The sequence below is a fragment of the Hordeum vulgare genome, chromosome 2H (genome assembly GCF_904849725.1).
Source record: "Hordeum vulgare subsp. vulgare chromosome 2H, MorexV3_pseudomolecules_assembly, whole genome shotgun sequence".
Taxonomy (NCBI): domain Eukaryota; kingdom Viridiplantae; phylum Streptophyta; class Magnoliopsida; order Poales; family Poaceae; genus Hordeum; species Hordeum vulgare.
The window spans coordinates 12,380,060-12,395,196 of NC_058519.1; the positions used below are offsets into that span (position 1 = coordinate 12,380,060).

Consider the following 15,137-nt stretch of genomic DNA (forward strand, 5'->3'; position numbering starts at 1 on the left):
TTGAACGTAGCCCTTTGCAACGAGTCTTGCCTTGTACTTCACAATGGCACCCTGTGTGTCCTTCTTTAACTTGTAAACCCACTTCAAACCTATTGTCTTTTGGTTTGGAGGTCGGGTTACCAAAGTCCACGTGCCATTGCTCTCAATTGCCTTCATCTCCTCATCCATGGCGTGCGTCCAGCTAGGACTTTTGCTCGCCTCTACGAAGTTCGCCGGCTCCTCAACTCCGAACAGACATAGTCCGAAGTACTCGAGCGTAACTGGCTTTGTGTACTTGTAGACTTTCTTGAGGGTCTTGTAGCGACGAGGCCCTGAGGAGTCCGTTGTGGCTTGCGAAGGAGGCGACACAAACTGTGTCGGTGTTGATGCACTTGAGGAAGACGGCTGAGACCCTGGTGTGTCATCGACGTCCGTGTCGTCGGCGTAGTCGTCGTGACCGTGACCATCATCTTGATTGTCGTCGTCACTATGCGCCTCGTTGTCGATGTTGTCGTCGAGATCTCCGCCTGTGTCGTGCGCGGCGTTGTTGCTATCTCCTTGCGACCTATGCGCGTCGTCGTCGGTGTCGGCACCATGATGATCACTACCATTGTGGTCACCTTGGTTGGGCGTCTTGCCAACCACCTGGACATCCTCCCCTACATCATCATCAGTTGGAAATTCAACTGCAAATATGTTACTGTTTGGAGCATCGTCGGCTGCGGTGCTCCAATTCCACGCTTGGTTTTCTTCAAACACGACGTCGCATGAAATCCGTAGACGCTTGGTTTGTGGATCGTAGAAACGGTATGCCTTGGTGCCAGAACTGCTCTCGTATCCGATGAACATCATCTTGGTGCTACGATCGGCAAGCTTTGAGAGGTGCGGCTCCGCCGTCTTCACATGTGCCACTCACCCGAATGTCCGTAGATGAGACACATTCGGCTTACGTCCGTAAATAGCTTCATACGGAGTCTTGCCGATCACCGCCTTCGTTGGAGCCCGGTTGAGAAGATAGACCACCGTCGAGACAGCTTCTCCCCAAAAATTCCCCGGCAGGTTCTTGCTCTTGAGTAAACTCCTTGCCATGTCAACGACGGTTCGATTGCGTCTTTCAACGACCCCATTCTGCTGCGGCGTGTAAGGTGCCGTGAGGAACCTCTTTATGCCAATCTTCTTGCAGTAGTCGTTGAACTCATTCGACGTAAACTCTCCGCCGCGATCTGTCCGTAGAGCGGGAACCTTCAGCTTGTGTTCCATCTCTGTTGCAGCCTTCAGCTTCTTGAATGCTTCAAACGCCTCATCTTTAGACCGTAGGAGAACGACCCACATATATCTCGAGTAGTCGTCTACCACAAGGAAGAAGTACTTCTTTCCAGCGTGAATTGCCGGGGTGATAGGGCCACATAGATCACCATGGAGCAGCTCGAGTGCATCACTTGCACGATAGGTAGACTGAGTAGGGAATGGCCCGCGGTGCTGTTTTCCAACCAAGCACCCGTCACATACTCGATCAACATGGTCGATAACTGGCATCCCGGATACCATCTCCATCTTTGACATCTTCTTCAAGGCGTAGAAGTTAACGTGTCCAAATCTAGCATGGCATAACCACGAATCATCATCACTCTTGGCGAGCCAACACTCCGGTTGAGATTGATCAAGGTTGAGGATATATAGCCTATTCTGTGTGCGATTAACACGAGCTAGCACGTTTCGGAGGTTGTCGAAGATCGTCATCACTCCGCTCTCGATATTCACCTTGCATCCATTCTCGTCAAGCTTCCCAATAGAGATGATGTTGTTGCGTAGCCGTGGGATGTAGTACACTCCGGTGAGTATGCGATGTTCGCCTGTGAGACCCTCAAAGAGGACAGATCCTTGCCCGCAAATCTCCACAGCTGAACCATCACCGAACTTGACCGAGCCTTCAACATCGTATTCCAGCTCGAGGAATTTCTCCTTGCACCCCGTCATGTGTTTACTGGCACCCGTGTCGAGATACAACGACACGTTCTGATCACCGGATAACTTTGGTGTCACTTTTTCCTCATGAAGTAGCACCTTCCGGCTTGGTTTCACAACCACCGTTTCAGCGAGATCACAAACTTCGGCCATCAGAAGACCTAGACCTTCGTCTTCCTGCTTTGCCAAATTTGCCTTGATCTCCCGCTTGTTAGGCTTTGGACAATCCTTCGCAAAGTGACCCATCTTATTGCAGTTATAGCACTTGACCTCGGACAAGTCCAAGTTCCGTGGTTTCTGTTCTTTAGATTTGCCCGCCTTACCACGACCTTGTGGTTTGCCTTTTCCTTTGCCTTTTCCGGTTTGTCCATCGCCCTTCGTGTTGCTTGAGCCTTCGCCACCGTCACGCCTTCCTTTGCTACTTGGGGCCTCCCAATCTGCGCGCGAGTACATGAGTTGGTCACTACCTCCTCCTTTGCCTTTCCGACAGCCACGAGCATTCTCTTCCCATGTTCGAAATCGTCCGATCGCCTCCGTTATGGTCATGTCGTCGATGTCGTAAAGCTGCTCGAGTGTGCCGATGATGTATGTGAATTTATCAGTGACTGAACTGAAAAACTTCTCCACGATCTCGGTCTCATCGAGCTTTGCACCAAGCGCGCGGATCTCTCCCACCAAAGTAGTAAGACGCATGGCGTAGTCATTCACCAATTCAGTTTCCTCCATCTGCAACTTGTGAAATTGGCGCTTCAGCACTTGTGCCCTTGCCTTGGTGACGCGATCTTCTCCGATCCTCATCTCCTTGAGTGCGTTCCACGCCTCTCTTGCCGTCTCGAACTCCGCCAATGTCATCAGCACGGAATCCGGCACAGACTGGGCTATGGCGGCCATGGCACCTTCGTCGCGCTCCTCGTCGACGTCGTCGTCCGTGATGGCCTCCCACACTCGAAGGGATCGAAGAATAATCTTCATCTTCACCGCTCACACGCCGTAATTAGCGTCGGTGAGCATCGGGTACTGGATGGGGATGTTGCGATGCGCCTGGACGTTGGCGCCGCTCGTTCCTCCACCACTGGTTGCTGACTTGACGCCCTTCTTCACCTTGTCGCCGTTCTTGTTCGCCTTGGCACCGCCGCTGCCGGACTCGACCGACTCAGCGTCGCTGTCCGTCATCGTAGATCGTAGATCGTCGAGGCTCTAATACCAATTGTTGGTTTCTGATTCGTAGATCAAAACACCGAGCTACCCTTATGTAGGTACGTGCAAGCTAGCTAACTTTGTAAGCTAACAAGCAGACATGTGGATGGATTTCCACTGTACGCGCGCGCAGCCTCCCCGCACGTATTGGGCGACGGTCGACGGAACTCGCGAACTAAACCGATGGATAGACTTTTCGTTGATTGCCGCAGGGGCGTGTCGCTCCTCAGCTTTTTTATTGCTTTGCTCGTTTCTTGATAAAAAGATTACGCAGGGGTATACGTATATATATTGCTAAGCTAGGCCTACTGTAAACCGACTCGGTTTGCAATACTAGTACTAATCCTACTCGGTTTGCAATACTAATCAAATTAGGACACACGTGTACGTTTAGACTATAACTAGATTAATTACTACAATGTTTGATGCGCTAGAGGACATCCAGCCGGTGCTGGAGAAAGCCGATATGGGGGTGTTGAGGGATTTTCAGTTATCAGGGTGGCTTTGGTATGTGAGGGAAGCCGCCTACAAGGCCATGGATATGGTGGACGAGTTGCAAGCTACCAGGACAACGGTATTTTCTACTGCAACCACCCGACCTTCTTCTACTTCCTCGTTCCCGTGAAGCAAGTGCTGTACTAGTCTAGTTTTTTCCAACTACGAGTATTTAGGTATAGAGGGAGTACTATTCGTTGGTTAGCTGATGTCTTCTTTTCTTTTGCGGGACGTGAGTTTTGTTAGCGTATAATTCATTTGTCGATGTTTTAGCTGTGGTGTTGTTAAAACTTCCATATTTTGATTGCAGTATGATTTGATGTTTTCTCTAAAATAGGCAATGATCCATATATGCAGATGACAACGACGATACTGCCCTGTCTTACCATCACGAAGAATGCCATGGCCATTGAGGTGGAGGAGACGAAAAAACGTGTGATGAAAATACGTGAGAGGCTTCGTTGTACACCCGATTCTATGGGAGTGGATATCATATACCGACAAATTATTGAAGAGCGAAAAACCGAATCAGCTTATGAGGATGCATTGGTTTTTGGAAGGGGATCGGATAAACAGAGGATAGTGGATGTGCTGCTATCTGCGTCGTGCAACATCACACAACAACCCATCCTTATTCTTCCCATCTTTGGGCTTGCAGGCAGCGGCAAGACAACCTTGGCACAAATGGTTTTCAACGATACTCACTCCTTCAGAGACTATGATATTCGGGTTTGGGTCCATGTCTCGCCAGAGTTTGACCTGCACAGAATAGGCGAGTCCATAATTTCGCAGGTATTTCAAGGAGGACAGAAACAAGAAGATTCTCATTTGGATGTTGTGGGGATGGGTAATATAATGGAGCGCCTTCGCAAACTACTTATTTGTCAGAAGGTGCTCCTTGTTTTGGATGACCTGTGGGAGGAAGACCCCATTCGGTTGGAGCTATTGAAGTCGATGTTAACATTCTTGAGTCACAAGATGGATGTGATAGTAACCACATGCAATCAAGCCATCGCCAGGACGATCTGTACCATTGAGCCATACAAGCTAAATCCATTGAGTGATGCGATATGCTGGAAAATAATCAAGGAAATGATACAATCCCAAAAGGTGTTAGGTATAATCTTGAGTTTGTAGTCACTAGTGCATGTACAGGTTGTGCTAGGACGTGTAGTTCATGGTCTTGGGCTAAGTACGTGTCTAGTTTAGATAGTTCTAGGAGTCCTGAGTCATGTACGGGTACTAGTCCTTGCAGAAACAGGTTAGTAGGTGTCCGAGGTTAGTTTGGCTAGTTAGAGTCCGAATAGGACTTGTGTCATGTTGGTCAAGGCTGCGTGCATATATATACACGTGAAGGTATGTGGATTTTGGAGTACCGAGTTGAGAGAAAAAGGAGAAATAAAAAGAGGAAAAATTAGGGCACGGCAAGGGCCCTTGTCCATAAGATTTTGTGTGTGCGTGTTCATCTTGATTTGATGTGATCGATCCATGGGCGAGTTCCAACAATTGGTATCTAGAGCAAGGTCGAGGTGAAGCTATGCTTGCCCCGGGGAGGTGACCCGACTAGCGCCTCGGGGCGGGCTATATGGTCGCTGGGTGGTGCAGCGACGAGGAGCGGCGGGCAATGGTCGTTCGTGGAGCGACGGATGAAGAGGTTCAGGAGATCGTCGTTCGGCGAAGCGGCAAGGAGGGACAGTGGGCGGTCGTCGGCAAGGCGGTGGAAGAAAATCGTTGATGGGAGCGATGGTGCCGAGGTGCGGTGCCGAGAAGCCATCAAGGTCATCGTCCAAGGGAATAGGAGTCAAGGAGTCGTGCGGGTTGGGACATCTCGGTCGTTGTGTCAGTGAGTCGTCGGCGTCGTCATGTCCAAGTGCTCGTCTTGGTGATGATTCGTTGGAGTTGAAGCGGTGTGCACGGTGTTCCATGAGTCATATCCATGTCCTCGTGGAGCGTCCTGGTTGCGGCCAGTATGAATTCGGTGTGATGCCGAAGGCGGACGATGGTAGGCGAAGCCATCGTAAAGCGAGGAGGTGTGCGAGTAGTGGAGAGTGGATCTACTACAAGCAAGTACAAAGAGTATGGTGTGGACCGAGTGCAAGGCAGCGGCCAAGCAATGGCGGTGGCACAACATTGTAGAGCAAGGAGGTTCTACATGTTTCCAGACGGGTCATACTCAATGTACGGATATGACGGTTTAGTCGATGTGTCGACAAGTCACGAGTCAACAACGAGTCAAGACAAGACGGAACACTAAGAAGATGGCATGTCAAGATTAGGAAGAGATTGTTAGGTATAATCTTGAGTTTGTAGTCACTAGTGCATGTACAGGTTGTGCTAGGACGTGTAGTTCATGGTCTTGGGCTAAGTACGTGTCTAGTTTAGATAGTTCTAGGAGTCCTGAGTCATGTACGGGTACTAGTCCTTGCAGGAACAGGTTAGTAGGTGTCCGAGGTTAGTTTGGCTAGTTAGAGTCCGAATAGGACTTGTGTCATGTTGGTCAAGGCTGCGTGCATATATATACACGTGAAGGTATGTGGATTTTGGAGTACCGAGTTGAGAAAAAAAAGAGAAATAAAAAGAGGAAAAATTAGGGCACGGCAAGGGCCCTTGTCCATAAGATTTTGTGTGTGCGTGTTCGTCTTGATTTGATGCGATCGATCCATGGGCGAGTTCCAACAAAAGGAAGATAAAGAAGAAGAGTTGGAGAAGATAGGATTGGGGGTGGCAAGAAAGTGTCGGGGTGTACCGTCAGCAGCTCGAGCATATGCGAGCATGCTAGGTTCTTCCCGAGATGTTATGGAATGGACAAAAATTATGGAAAGAAATATCTGGCTCAACATTTTCATCACAGATTCACCATTTTATTTACCGTTTTGAACCTTTGAGTTAAGCTACATGAGTATGCCACCGAATTTGAGGCTATGCTTTGCTTATTATTGTGAAATCTTCCCAAACGGCCACTGCATGGCCAAAGATGACCTGGTTCATCAATGGATCGCTCTCCACCTCGTTGAACCATCTGAAATGTTGTCTGCCACACAAATAGCTGAGGAGTATATTACTAGGCTCTTGGACATATCATTCCTTCAAACTCCAAAGTTGGACTATGTGAGTAATTGCCTAATAACCTCTACTTTACAATGCCATGTGTTCGAGGCACGAAAGTGAAGTGAAATTTCATTGAATTGCACCATACTTGTCTCTCACTAGATAGATTACTACTATATGGACCGAGGTGTGTGATAGGGGGGAAATAGTAGCACACAACCGGGGAAGAAATGACTTACACAGGGGAAAATACCAGGCAACTTACAAATAGAGGATCCTTTTTAAGTAAACTTGAAATATACCCAAGTTTCACATTTTTTTCTCGAAATATACCCAAGTTCCACATGTCAACTTATATTTCTTTTTTTACATAGGTTGCAGAATCCTGTTTACACTTTCTCAAGATAATTTGGTGTGATTCATCTTACTATTATATGGTTATGCACTTAATTTTGTTGCAGGCCAATGGAATGGATAATAAGGGTGCAATCTTGTTCACTATGCACGATCTGGCACATGACTTGGCAAGAAGGACGGAAGATCGATTACGTTATCGTCTGGCCAGCAATCATCATAAGAAATTTGATGGCACGCATGATAAGGATCTAAGGGCGCTACATTGCGTCGATTGTAGCAAAGTGGGGTTAAACGATGACTCAGTGTCACGTAAGAAGCGCATGCGCGTCCTGGAACTAAAGAAGAGCGCCGTGCAGAAGCTACCGGACTCCATCTGCCAATTGAGGAACCTCGGGTATCTTAAGATACCAGAATTCTCTGGACTGGTATCTCTTCCCAAGTCATTTGCTCCATATCGACTTATCAGGCTGTTCCGGGCTACTACACCTACCGGAGGCGTTTGGGAAGCTAATCCGCTTAGTGCATGTCAACCTGTCAGGCTGCTCTGGGCTTGCAACTCTACCTGAATCATTTCAGAATCTCATTAACTTGTCCCATGTCAATCTATCACGTTGCCATGGTCTGGCAGAGATTCCCGGACCACTCCGGAAGCTCTACAAGCTGGTACACCTGGATTTATCATTCTGGTCTTGTTTTGAAGGGATTGTGAAATGCCTTGGTGGATTGACCAATCTTCAACATCTCGACTTGTCGCACCCTTGCTGTTACCTTCCACGACACCGTTCCCATCTGCAAGGGCTAAAAGATGGTCTATGCAAGCTCACCAAACTCCGGTATCTGAATATGTCAATGTGCCTGAATCCTATCTTTCACTACCACCAGTCGAAAGAGGACAGGCTCCAATACATCGGAGAGTGTATCAAAGGTCTTTCCGCTCTAGAGCATCTGGACCTGTCTCATAACATATTTCTCTCCGGTCTGCCTGAAAGTCTTAGCGATGATCTCAACAAGCTGCAAACACTGAACCTCTCAGGCTGCATCAGACTCAAGAAGGTAGGCGAACTGGAGTCTGTTAAGTGTATAACCCTGAGGAACTGCCGGGGTCTGGAAAGTTGCAGCTTTGTGGTTTGTGTCGATGATCTTGCGCCATATATCAGCAGCAACATTGTTCAGCTGGAGGGTGTAAACTGCCAAGAGCTCCAGATAAGCCGCCTCGAAAATGTCCGGTCCAAAGAGGAAGTGCGCAGAATCAAATTGGTAGAGAAAGAGAAGCTGGAAAAATTGAAGCTTGGCTGGACTTTGGGGTCTCTCAGATCAGTGGAGGACAGTGCTTTGTTGGAGGAATTAGTGCCAACAAATACAGGGCAGTGCCTTGAGATACATGGTTACAACGGCATATGCCTCCCAGAGTACTTAACTGGCCTCACTTCTCTGCGGGAACTGAAGATCGTCTGCTGATCGCAGCTCGATTCGTTGCCCGACGGCATGCAGAAACTCACCAGCCTCAAGGATCTGCGTGTATTTGATTGTCCAGAACTGAAGAAGTGGTGTCCACTAGTGGAGAACCAGAAAATTCTGGCGCACATCCCAAACAAATATTATGAGTACGTACAATCATAGTGCTCTCTGTTTTACTCTTCTCTGTTTTGCTGCTCAAAGTTGCTTACTTAGGAAAATGGGGTAAGCCAGAGTTGCGTTGCAAATCGAAATGCTGACCTTGTTCGATTTGCAGAGAGCGGGCTAGTACTAGCAGGCTGGAGATCGAGGAGGATTGCAGGTCGACCGACGAAGTAGAGACGGCAGCGATGGACTGATTCTTGTGACCAAATGTTTTCGTAGCAGAGTGCCATCTGATGGTCAGCTATCTTTCTTGCAACATATGTTGCTCTGTTGCTCGGAGGACACTTTCCGTCAGCAAGACGTGAAGATTTCGAACAGCTTACTTTGTCATTCATGTAGGACTACATTCTAATCCTTGAATCTGGATTCAAGTGCGTCCTATTGCCGTGTAATTATCTTCTATCCTCAATCTTGCAAACAATTCTCACCAATTGTATTCATACTTAGCATGCTACTGAATTTTGGTTTGGTAATGTTTTACTGGTTCACAAGGTAGAGGTTCAGGTAAGAATAACATCTTTCTATGACTGATGGTCACAAAAGTTAAAGAGAAAAAAAGAGTTGTAAGTTACAAAAGTTTGCCAATACGAGGAAAACAAACACCATGAGGAATTACTCTGACTGGAGTACTACTATGTTCTCTCCACACACACAAAAATCATTTTATGCAATTTGGATAAATAGATCCCTGAAATGGTTTAGGATTTCTAAATAGCCAACTTAATTCCAAAAACGCACCAAAAATATGTTATGCATAAGAATGACATGTTAACATCCTAATTTGAAACTTTTGGGATGTGACACACCATGGACAAGAATTCTCTGCATCTTCACTACAACATGTTGAACAATTTGTAACCTCTGGCATCATATGTCTAGAGATGAGTACAAATAAATACATGGCAATTGTCTTGAAATTGAAATAAATTTACAACAACATTTGCATCAAAGAAAATTACAAGATCTTGTTAACTGATGATCAAACTGCAGCGCGCGGACACACACATACACGACGAATAGAACGTTCAACACAACTTTCATACAACGTGCCTGGATGAAGAATCGCCATCCTTCTTTTCACAGTATCACCCTTCTTCGAGTGATTAAGGCAGCAGTAGCGTGAAAATATCTCAGTTCTCAGAACGGGCAAGAATGCAATGATTTTAAACCTACAGGCTTGCAAAGAACCATGGTTCGGCTCTCACTTTGGATCAGTCATTGATTGAGGATTATCTTGGGCGCCTTGCCATCGGTCTTCCTCTTCACTGCGCTCTCCACCTCCCGCTGCACCTCTTTCGTCATATGTTCACCTTCTTTGTCCTCCAATGTCAGATGCACCACCTTGAGTCCTGCAAGGTTTTCCACGCCATAAAGCCCCTCCAGCATGCTGAACCGCAGCTCTAGCCTTTCCAGCTCTGGCATGGCATTCTCAGAAATGATCAGTACTGGCAAAAGAGGAGCGAAGAAGCGAACAAACTTAAGGCTCTTAAAACCAGCATTTGGGATTGTGATCTCCCCATCAGAGGACAGCTTGTTTTCTGCCAGAATGGTCAGAGTTTCTGAATCCTGCTTTTCTGCCCTGAATGAGAATGTGAGGGAGAACAGTGCATCTAGATTGCTAAGGAGCAGCAAGTTATCTGTCCGGAGAGCGGTTACTGAAAGGGTTAGCTTGGTGAGAGCACTGAGTTGCGTGATCCAGCCGGGGAGCTGAACCATCTTGCCAGATAACTCTAGGGCAACAAGAAATTTTGGTGGCGATGACAGATCATCCAGTGAATTGATAAACTTGGATGACTCGTCGTCGATTATGAGAGTGTGCAGAGAGTAGCCCCCAAGGTACTCGATCGAGGAGCTTAAATCTTTGAAACTGGGATCGTCGCTTATGGCGCTGAGCTTGTAGATAGCTAGCTTCCTCAGCTCAGTCAGATGATGAAGGTCTGCCAATCCGCCAACAATCTCAATCCCTGACAGTATGCGCAAGGCCTTCATTTTCTTCTTCTTATTCAACTCTTCAGGAAGCTTCAATGCCCTTCTTGTTCTTTTATTCCCACCAAGTATGTTTACCAGCCGTTCAAGCAGGCATACAGTTTTAGGCAACTCAACAACATTTGTCTCTCTAATGTCCAGAGTCTCGAGGTTCTCAAGCTTTCCAATCGCTTTTGGAAGCTGTTTAGTGTCAGTTCTTCGGAGGCTGAGATACTTGAGAAGAAGCATTTTGCATATCTCCTCTGTATGATGTCCTTTGAAACCCATGCAGCCTTCAAGATCCAGGACTTGTACAATTCCAAACTTAAATGAATGGGAAGGCAGTTGGTTCAAACTCCCAAACATGGTCAGTGACCGGACATGAGACAGGTTCATCTTCTCTGTATCATTTGCACGTTTGGAGTCGCTTTCCTGGAGGGACAGCCGGCGGACCTTGCTGCTAGGTAGCTGCATAAGCCAGTTACCACCAATCACAGTGATGAAATTCTCTTCACTTGCCTTGGCTACAATGTGTTCAAGAACCATGTCGTGCACTATGCATTTCTTCACCTTCCCATTGCTGCTGTGCTCCACTGGTCGGATGATCTTCCTTCTTATGAGATGATTGAAATATGTCTCTGCAACGTCTTCTACACTCAGGCCCTGCTTCTCAGCAACGAAAGCTTCAGCTATCCACCGCCTTGTCAAACGCTTCCTGCTGATTTTCTGTCCCTTCGGAAATATGCTCAAATACAGAGAGCAGGTCTTGATGTCAGCGGGCATGTCATTGTAGCAATGACTAACAATCCTACCAACTTCCTCCTGGGTAAGGTCTCTCCCACCATCTTTTCCAGGATCCTTCCCTGACTCTGGAAATAGAGATTTACAGACCTTTGACCATTCGGTTCCTGATTTGTTCGGGTTGCAGGCCACGTGACCAGCCATGATAACTATGGCCAACGGCAGCCCCCCGCACATCTTCCAGACGTCCTTTGGAACCTTATCAATCTCACTACCTTTGGATTCAAAGAAGGCCTGCTTAAATAGCCTCTCAGATTCTTCAACGCCAAGAGGGGAAACTTTACGAGTATGATCACCTTCCTCCCCTCTACGTCTTGTAGCAACAGCTTGAAACCGTGTAGTAACTATTATTCTGGTGCGCTTACTACTTGTAGGAAGTGACTTTCTGATCTGTTCCCACGTTGCTGCAGACCAAACATCATCAACCAAGACCAAGTAACTGCAAGAAAAGAAACCAAAAGTGGGAGCAGAGATTGAGTTTTCAAGAAAACTGAGCAGAGTGACCGACCAGCAATAACCAACTCCTCCATCTGAACTAACTGGTTGCAAAATTCATCATGTCTAAAAGACAGTACTACTTCCCTATTTCTTTATCAGAATCAAATGATGTGGGCAGAGGAGCAGAATAAAACTGCAAAGAAACAAATTGCATAGGCGGGGATTCCGGCCAAGTGATCATCAATTTCATCAGCTAAAACAAGAAGTTATGCAGCCATGGTACTGTAAGCCAAAAAATGACATGTTTTCCTATCAAGCAATGAATGAAATGTAACTGTATATCCAGAACTAATCCCTGTCCCTAATTGATATATAAAAATGCTTGCTATATCATGAGTACTAAAAGACCAATTAGGTACATCATGTTATCTTGATCAGTTCGTAATTCATATTACACATAATCAGGATTGTACTCCACTCAATAAGCATTAATCAGAGAAAGAAATAAGGAATTCGATGTGTCAAAGATACCTGCTGTCTTTAAAGTGATCTGTGAGGACTTCCTTGAGCTTATCCAGCTTCGTCTCGCCACGCGTTTCCTCTGAGGCGCCGGCGTTGCAGCACTTGGCCGCAAATGCCGAGGTGCCTTGCTTGAGCCGGCCAAGTACGCCTCCGGCGCCTTGCTGCGTTTGACCGCTAGACTGCGGCATGACTTGATTCTTGATGTTGGTCAGGACAGCGTTGATGTCGGAGCTCTGAGACACATTGACCATGGCGCGGTGGTCGAATTGGTCCCCAAATTTCCGGTACAGGGCGGTGGCAATGGTGGTCTTCCCCACCCCGCCGAACCCGACAACGTACAGCACGCCGGAGTTGTTCTTTTCATTAGTCAGCCACTCCTCCAGCTCTTTCATGTGGTCCTCCACCCCCACCGGATCCTTCATGGCGACGAGCTCAAGGCTCGCCTCCTGGTTGTCGGCGGCGTCGAACCCGGCAGCGGTGCCGTTTCCGGCATGAGGACCCTCAGGTCCACCGGCGGCCTCCGGGTTGTTGACCCCGTACCTCTCCCGCCGCTCCCCGATCTGCTGCGCCCGCATCTTGAGAACGGAGATCTTGGCGGCGACGTCGCGGCGAGGCCACCATGTGAGGACCTCGTAGACGCTGTTGGCGAAGTAGTAGCAGCACATGTCGGAGCGCAGGCCGTGGAGGCGGTGGGCCGAGTCGTCGATGCAGTCCTCGATGTCGTAGGTGATGTCGCGGATCTGCTTCATCCAGTCCTTCATCCGGTGGCCGTGGGTCTGGGCTCGGCCGGCGCCGACGGCGGTGAGGTCCCGGAGGAAGGACTGCATGCTGGCCAGCTCGTCGTTGATGTACTGGAGGTCGCCGTTGACTCCCCGAATCAGGGTGTACTCCTGGGCGAGGAGGCCGCCCAGCTTGCCCATGACGGACTTCATCGTCGCCTCCGAAGCTCCCACCACCAGCTCCATGGCTGCCGGCCTTGCTGTTCCGCTGCCGATTGAGGAGAGCTCTGCGCAGATTTGGGTGGAAAACAGAGGATGATTAAGTTGGAATGGATTAGGAGAAGCGGAGATTTTGAGCGAAGCTTGAGTATGTCAGCTCACCAATCGGATCTTGGAGACTTGAATAACAAGAAGAGTGCCTGTGGCGTGGTTTCTTCCCTGACCCCAATCCGCAGTCTCCGGTGGCCCGGACAGCTTCGTTGTCCACCCCTGCAAGCTATTCCACGGTTTGTCTCAAGGTACAAATGAATAATCATTTTCGTGATTAGGCTGGTGAATCCACGTTCCCCACCCACAGGGACGACTAGGGTTCCGCCCTCCCCCTCCCGTCGTCGTCGGCTGCCGGTCCGGCTCCCCCGCCCCCGTCCCCCTCCTCCCCCCTCCCGGATCCGCACTCGCGTCGCCTCCCCGGGAGGTGGCCGGGGATTAGGAGAAGCGGAGATTTTGAGCGAAGCTTGAGTATGTTACCTCACCAATCGGATCTCGGAGACTTGAATAACAAGAAGAGTGCCTCTGGCGTCCTTTCTTCCCCGACCCCAATCCGCCCCGTAGCCGGTCAGTTTCGTTGTCCACGTCCGCAAACAGTTCCACAACTTCCCTCAAAGTATAAATGGACAATCATTTTCGTGATCGGGCTGGTGACCATACCTGGCCAAACGGGCCGGCCCGGCCCGCCGTAAACGTGCCAGGCACGGCACGGCCCGCCTGGGCCCGATTAATATACGGGTCGTGCCGTGCCGGCCCGCGTGCCTAGGGTTCCGCCCACCCCCTCCCACCATCATCGCCCCACCCCCTCACCGCCCCTCCCCCGTCGTCATCAGCCGCCAGTCCGGCTCCCCCGCCCCCTCCTCCCCCTCCCGGATCTGCCCTCATGTCGCCTCCCGGAAGGTGGATGGGGCGGCGCTCGAGTTCCTCCTCGTCGTCGTGTAGGTCTCTCCTTACAGTGCCGTGGTGAGACGACGCAGGGGCCACAAGACCGTGTTGGTGCAGGGTCTGGGTCGGTTTGGTGGCAGGCTCCGGAGCGTCCGAGATGCAGGTTGGGATCGAGGGAAACCCCTGACGGTCCGGCCGACACTGACGCAGTGACACATGTGGGTGTCGCCGAACCTCCCCGGAGGGCGTCAGGGTTACCCTTCCTCACGCCTCGTCGCATATCGAGAGAAACCCTTGCCAGCAGTGTCGTCATCGTCGCATTCCTTCTTGGAGGTGTTCATGTGTACCGACGCTTTGGAGTCCTGGAGCTTGGTGGGAGACTCTTGGTGGGCGCAGCAGTCGCGAGTCTTTTGCTTTTTTGTCGATCCGTCGGTGTCGACATTTGTTTCTTTTGTATTTTCTTTTTCATTTCTTTTGGGCGTGACTGTGTTGTTCCCGCACCAGCACCTATCGTCGAATTTAATGGCTTGTTGCTTTGTAATACAAAGTGGGGGAAATCCTTTTTCGTCAAGGTACAAATGGACTGCACCGACGAGTTCTTTTTTCATAATGTTCTGTGCGACTCTGATGATTCCTCGTCCGACGATGAGGAGATGCTGCTTGCCGTGTTGGTCCATGACCACATTAATACGCAACGGTCATTGTTCCGGGGCTCGATTCCGGGGCATGTTCTAGTGTTGAATCGCAACCGAGAGAGCGGTCATTTCCTTCTATGGAAGGACTACTTTGACACAAGCAATCCGTTGTTCAAACATTAGAAATTCCAGTGACATTTCCGTATGGCTACGCATGTTTTCAACCGGATTTGAGAGGGGGTGG

General features: G+C 49.0%; 2 protein-coding genes across 2 annotated transcripts; one reads left to right on the forward strand and one right to left on the reverse strand.

Annotated features, from left to right (window-relative positions):
* The first annotated feature begins 7,035 nt into the window (after positions 1–7,035).
* LOC123424441 lies at positions 7,036–8,666 on the forward strand. The gene has a single exon (XM_045108060.1). The coding sequence runs from the start codon at positions 7,885–7,887 to the stop codon at positions 8,497–8,499; it is 615 nt and encodes a 204-aa protein (XP_044963995.1). The 5' UTR covers positions 7,036–7,884; the 3' UTR covers positions 8,500–8,666.
* An 818-nt stretch (positions 8,667–9,484) lies between these two features.
* LOC123424440 (disease resistance protein Pik-2-like) lies at positions 9,485–13,621 on the reverse strand. Its single transcript, XM_045108059.1, has 3 exons — positions 13,488–13,621; positions 12,397–13,393; positions 9,485–11,866 (listed from the first exon to the last, which is right to left on the reverse strand). Exons 2-3 carry the CDS (start codon positions 13,350–13,352, stop codon positions 9,877–9,879), a joined length of 2,946 nt encoding a protein of 981 aa, XP_044963994.1. The 5' UTR covers positions 13,353–13,393; positions 13,488–13,621; the 3' UTR covers positions 9,485–9,876.
* Between the last annotated feature and the right edge of the window lie 1,516 nt (positions 13,622–15,137).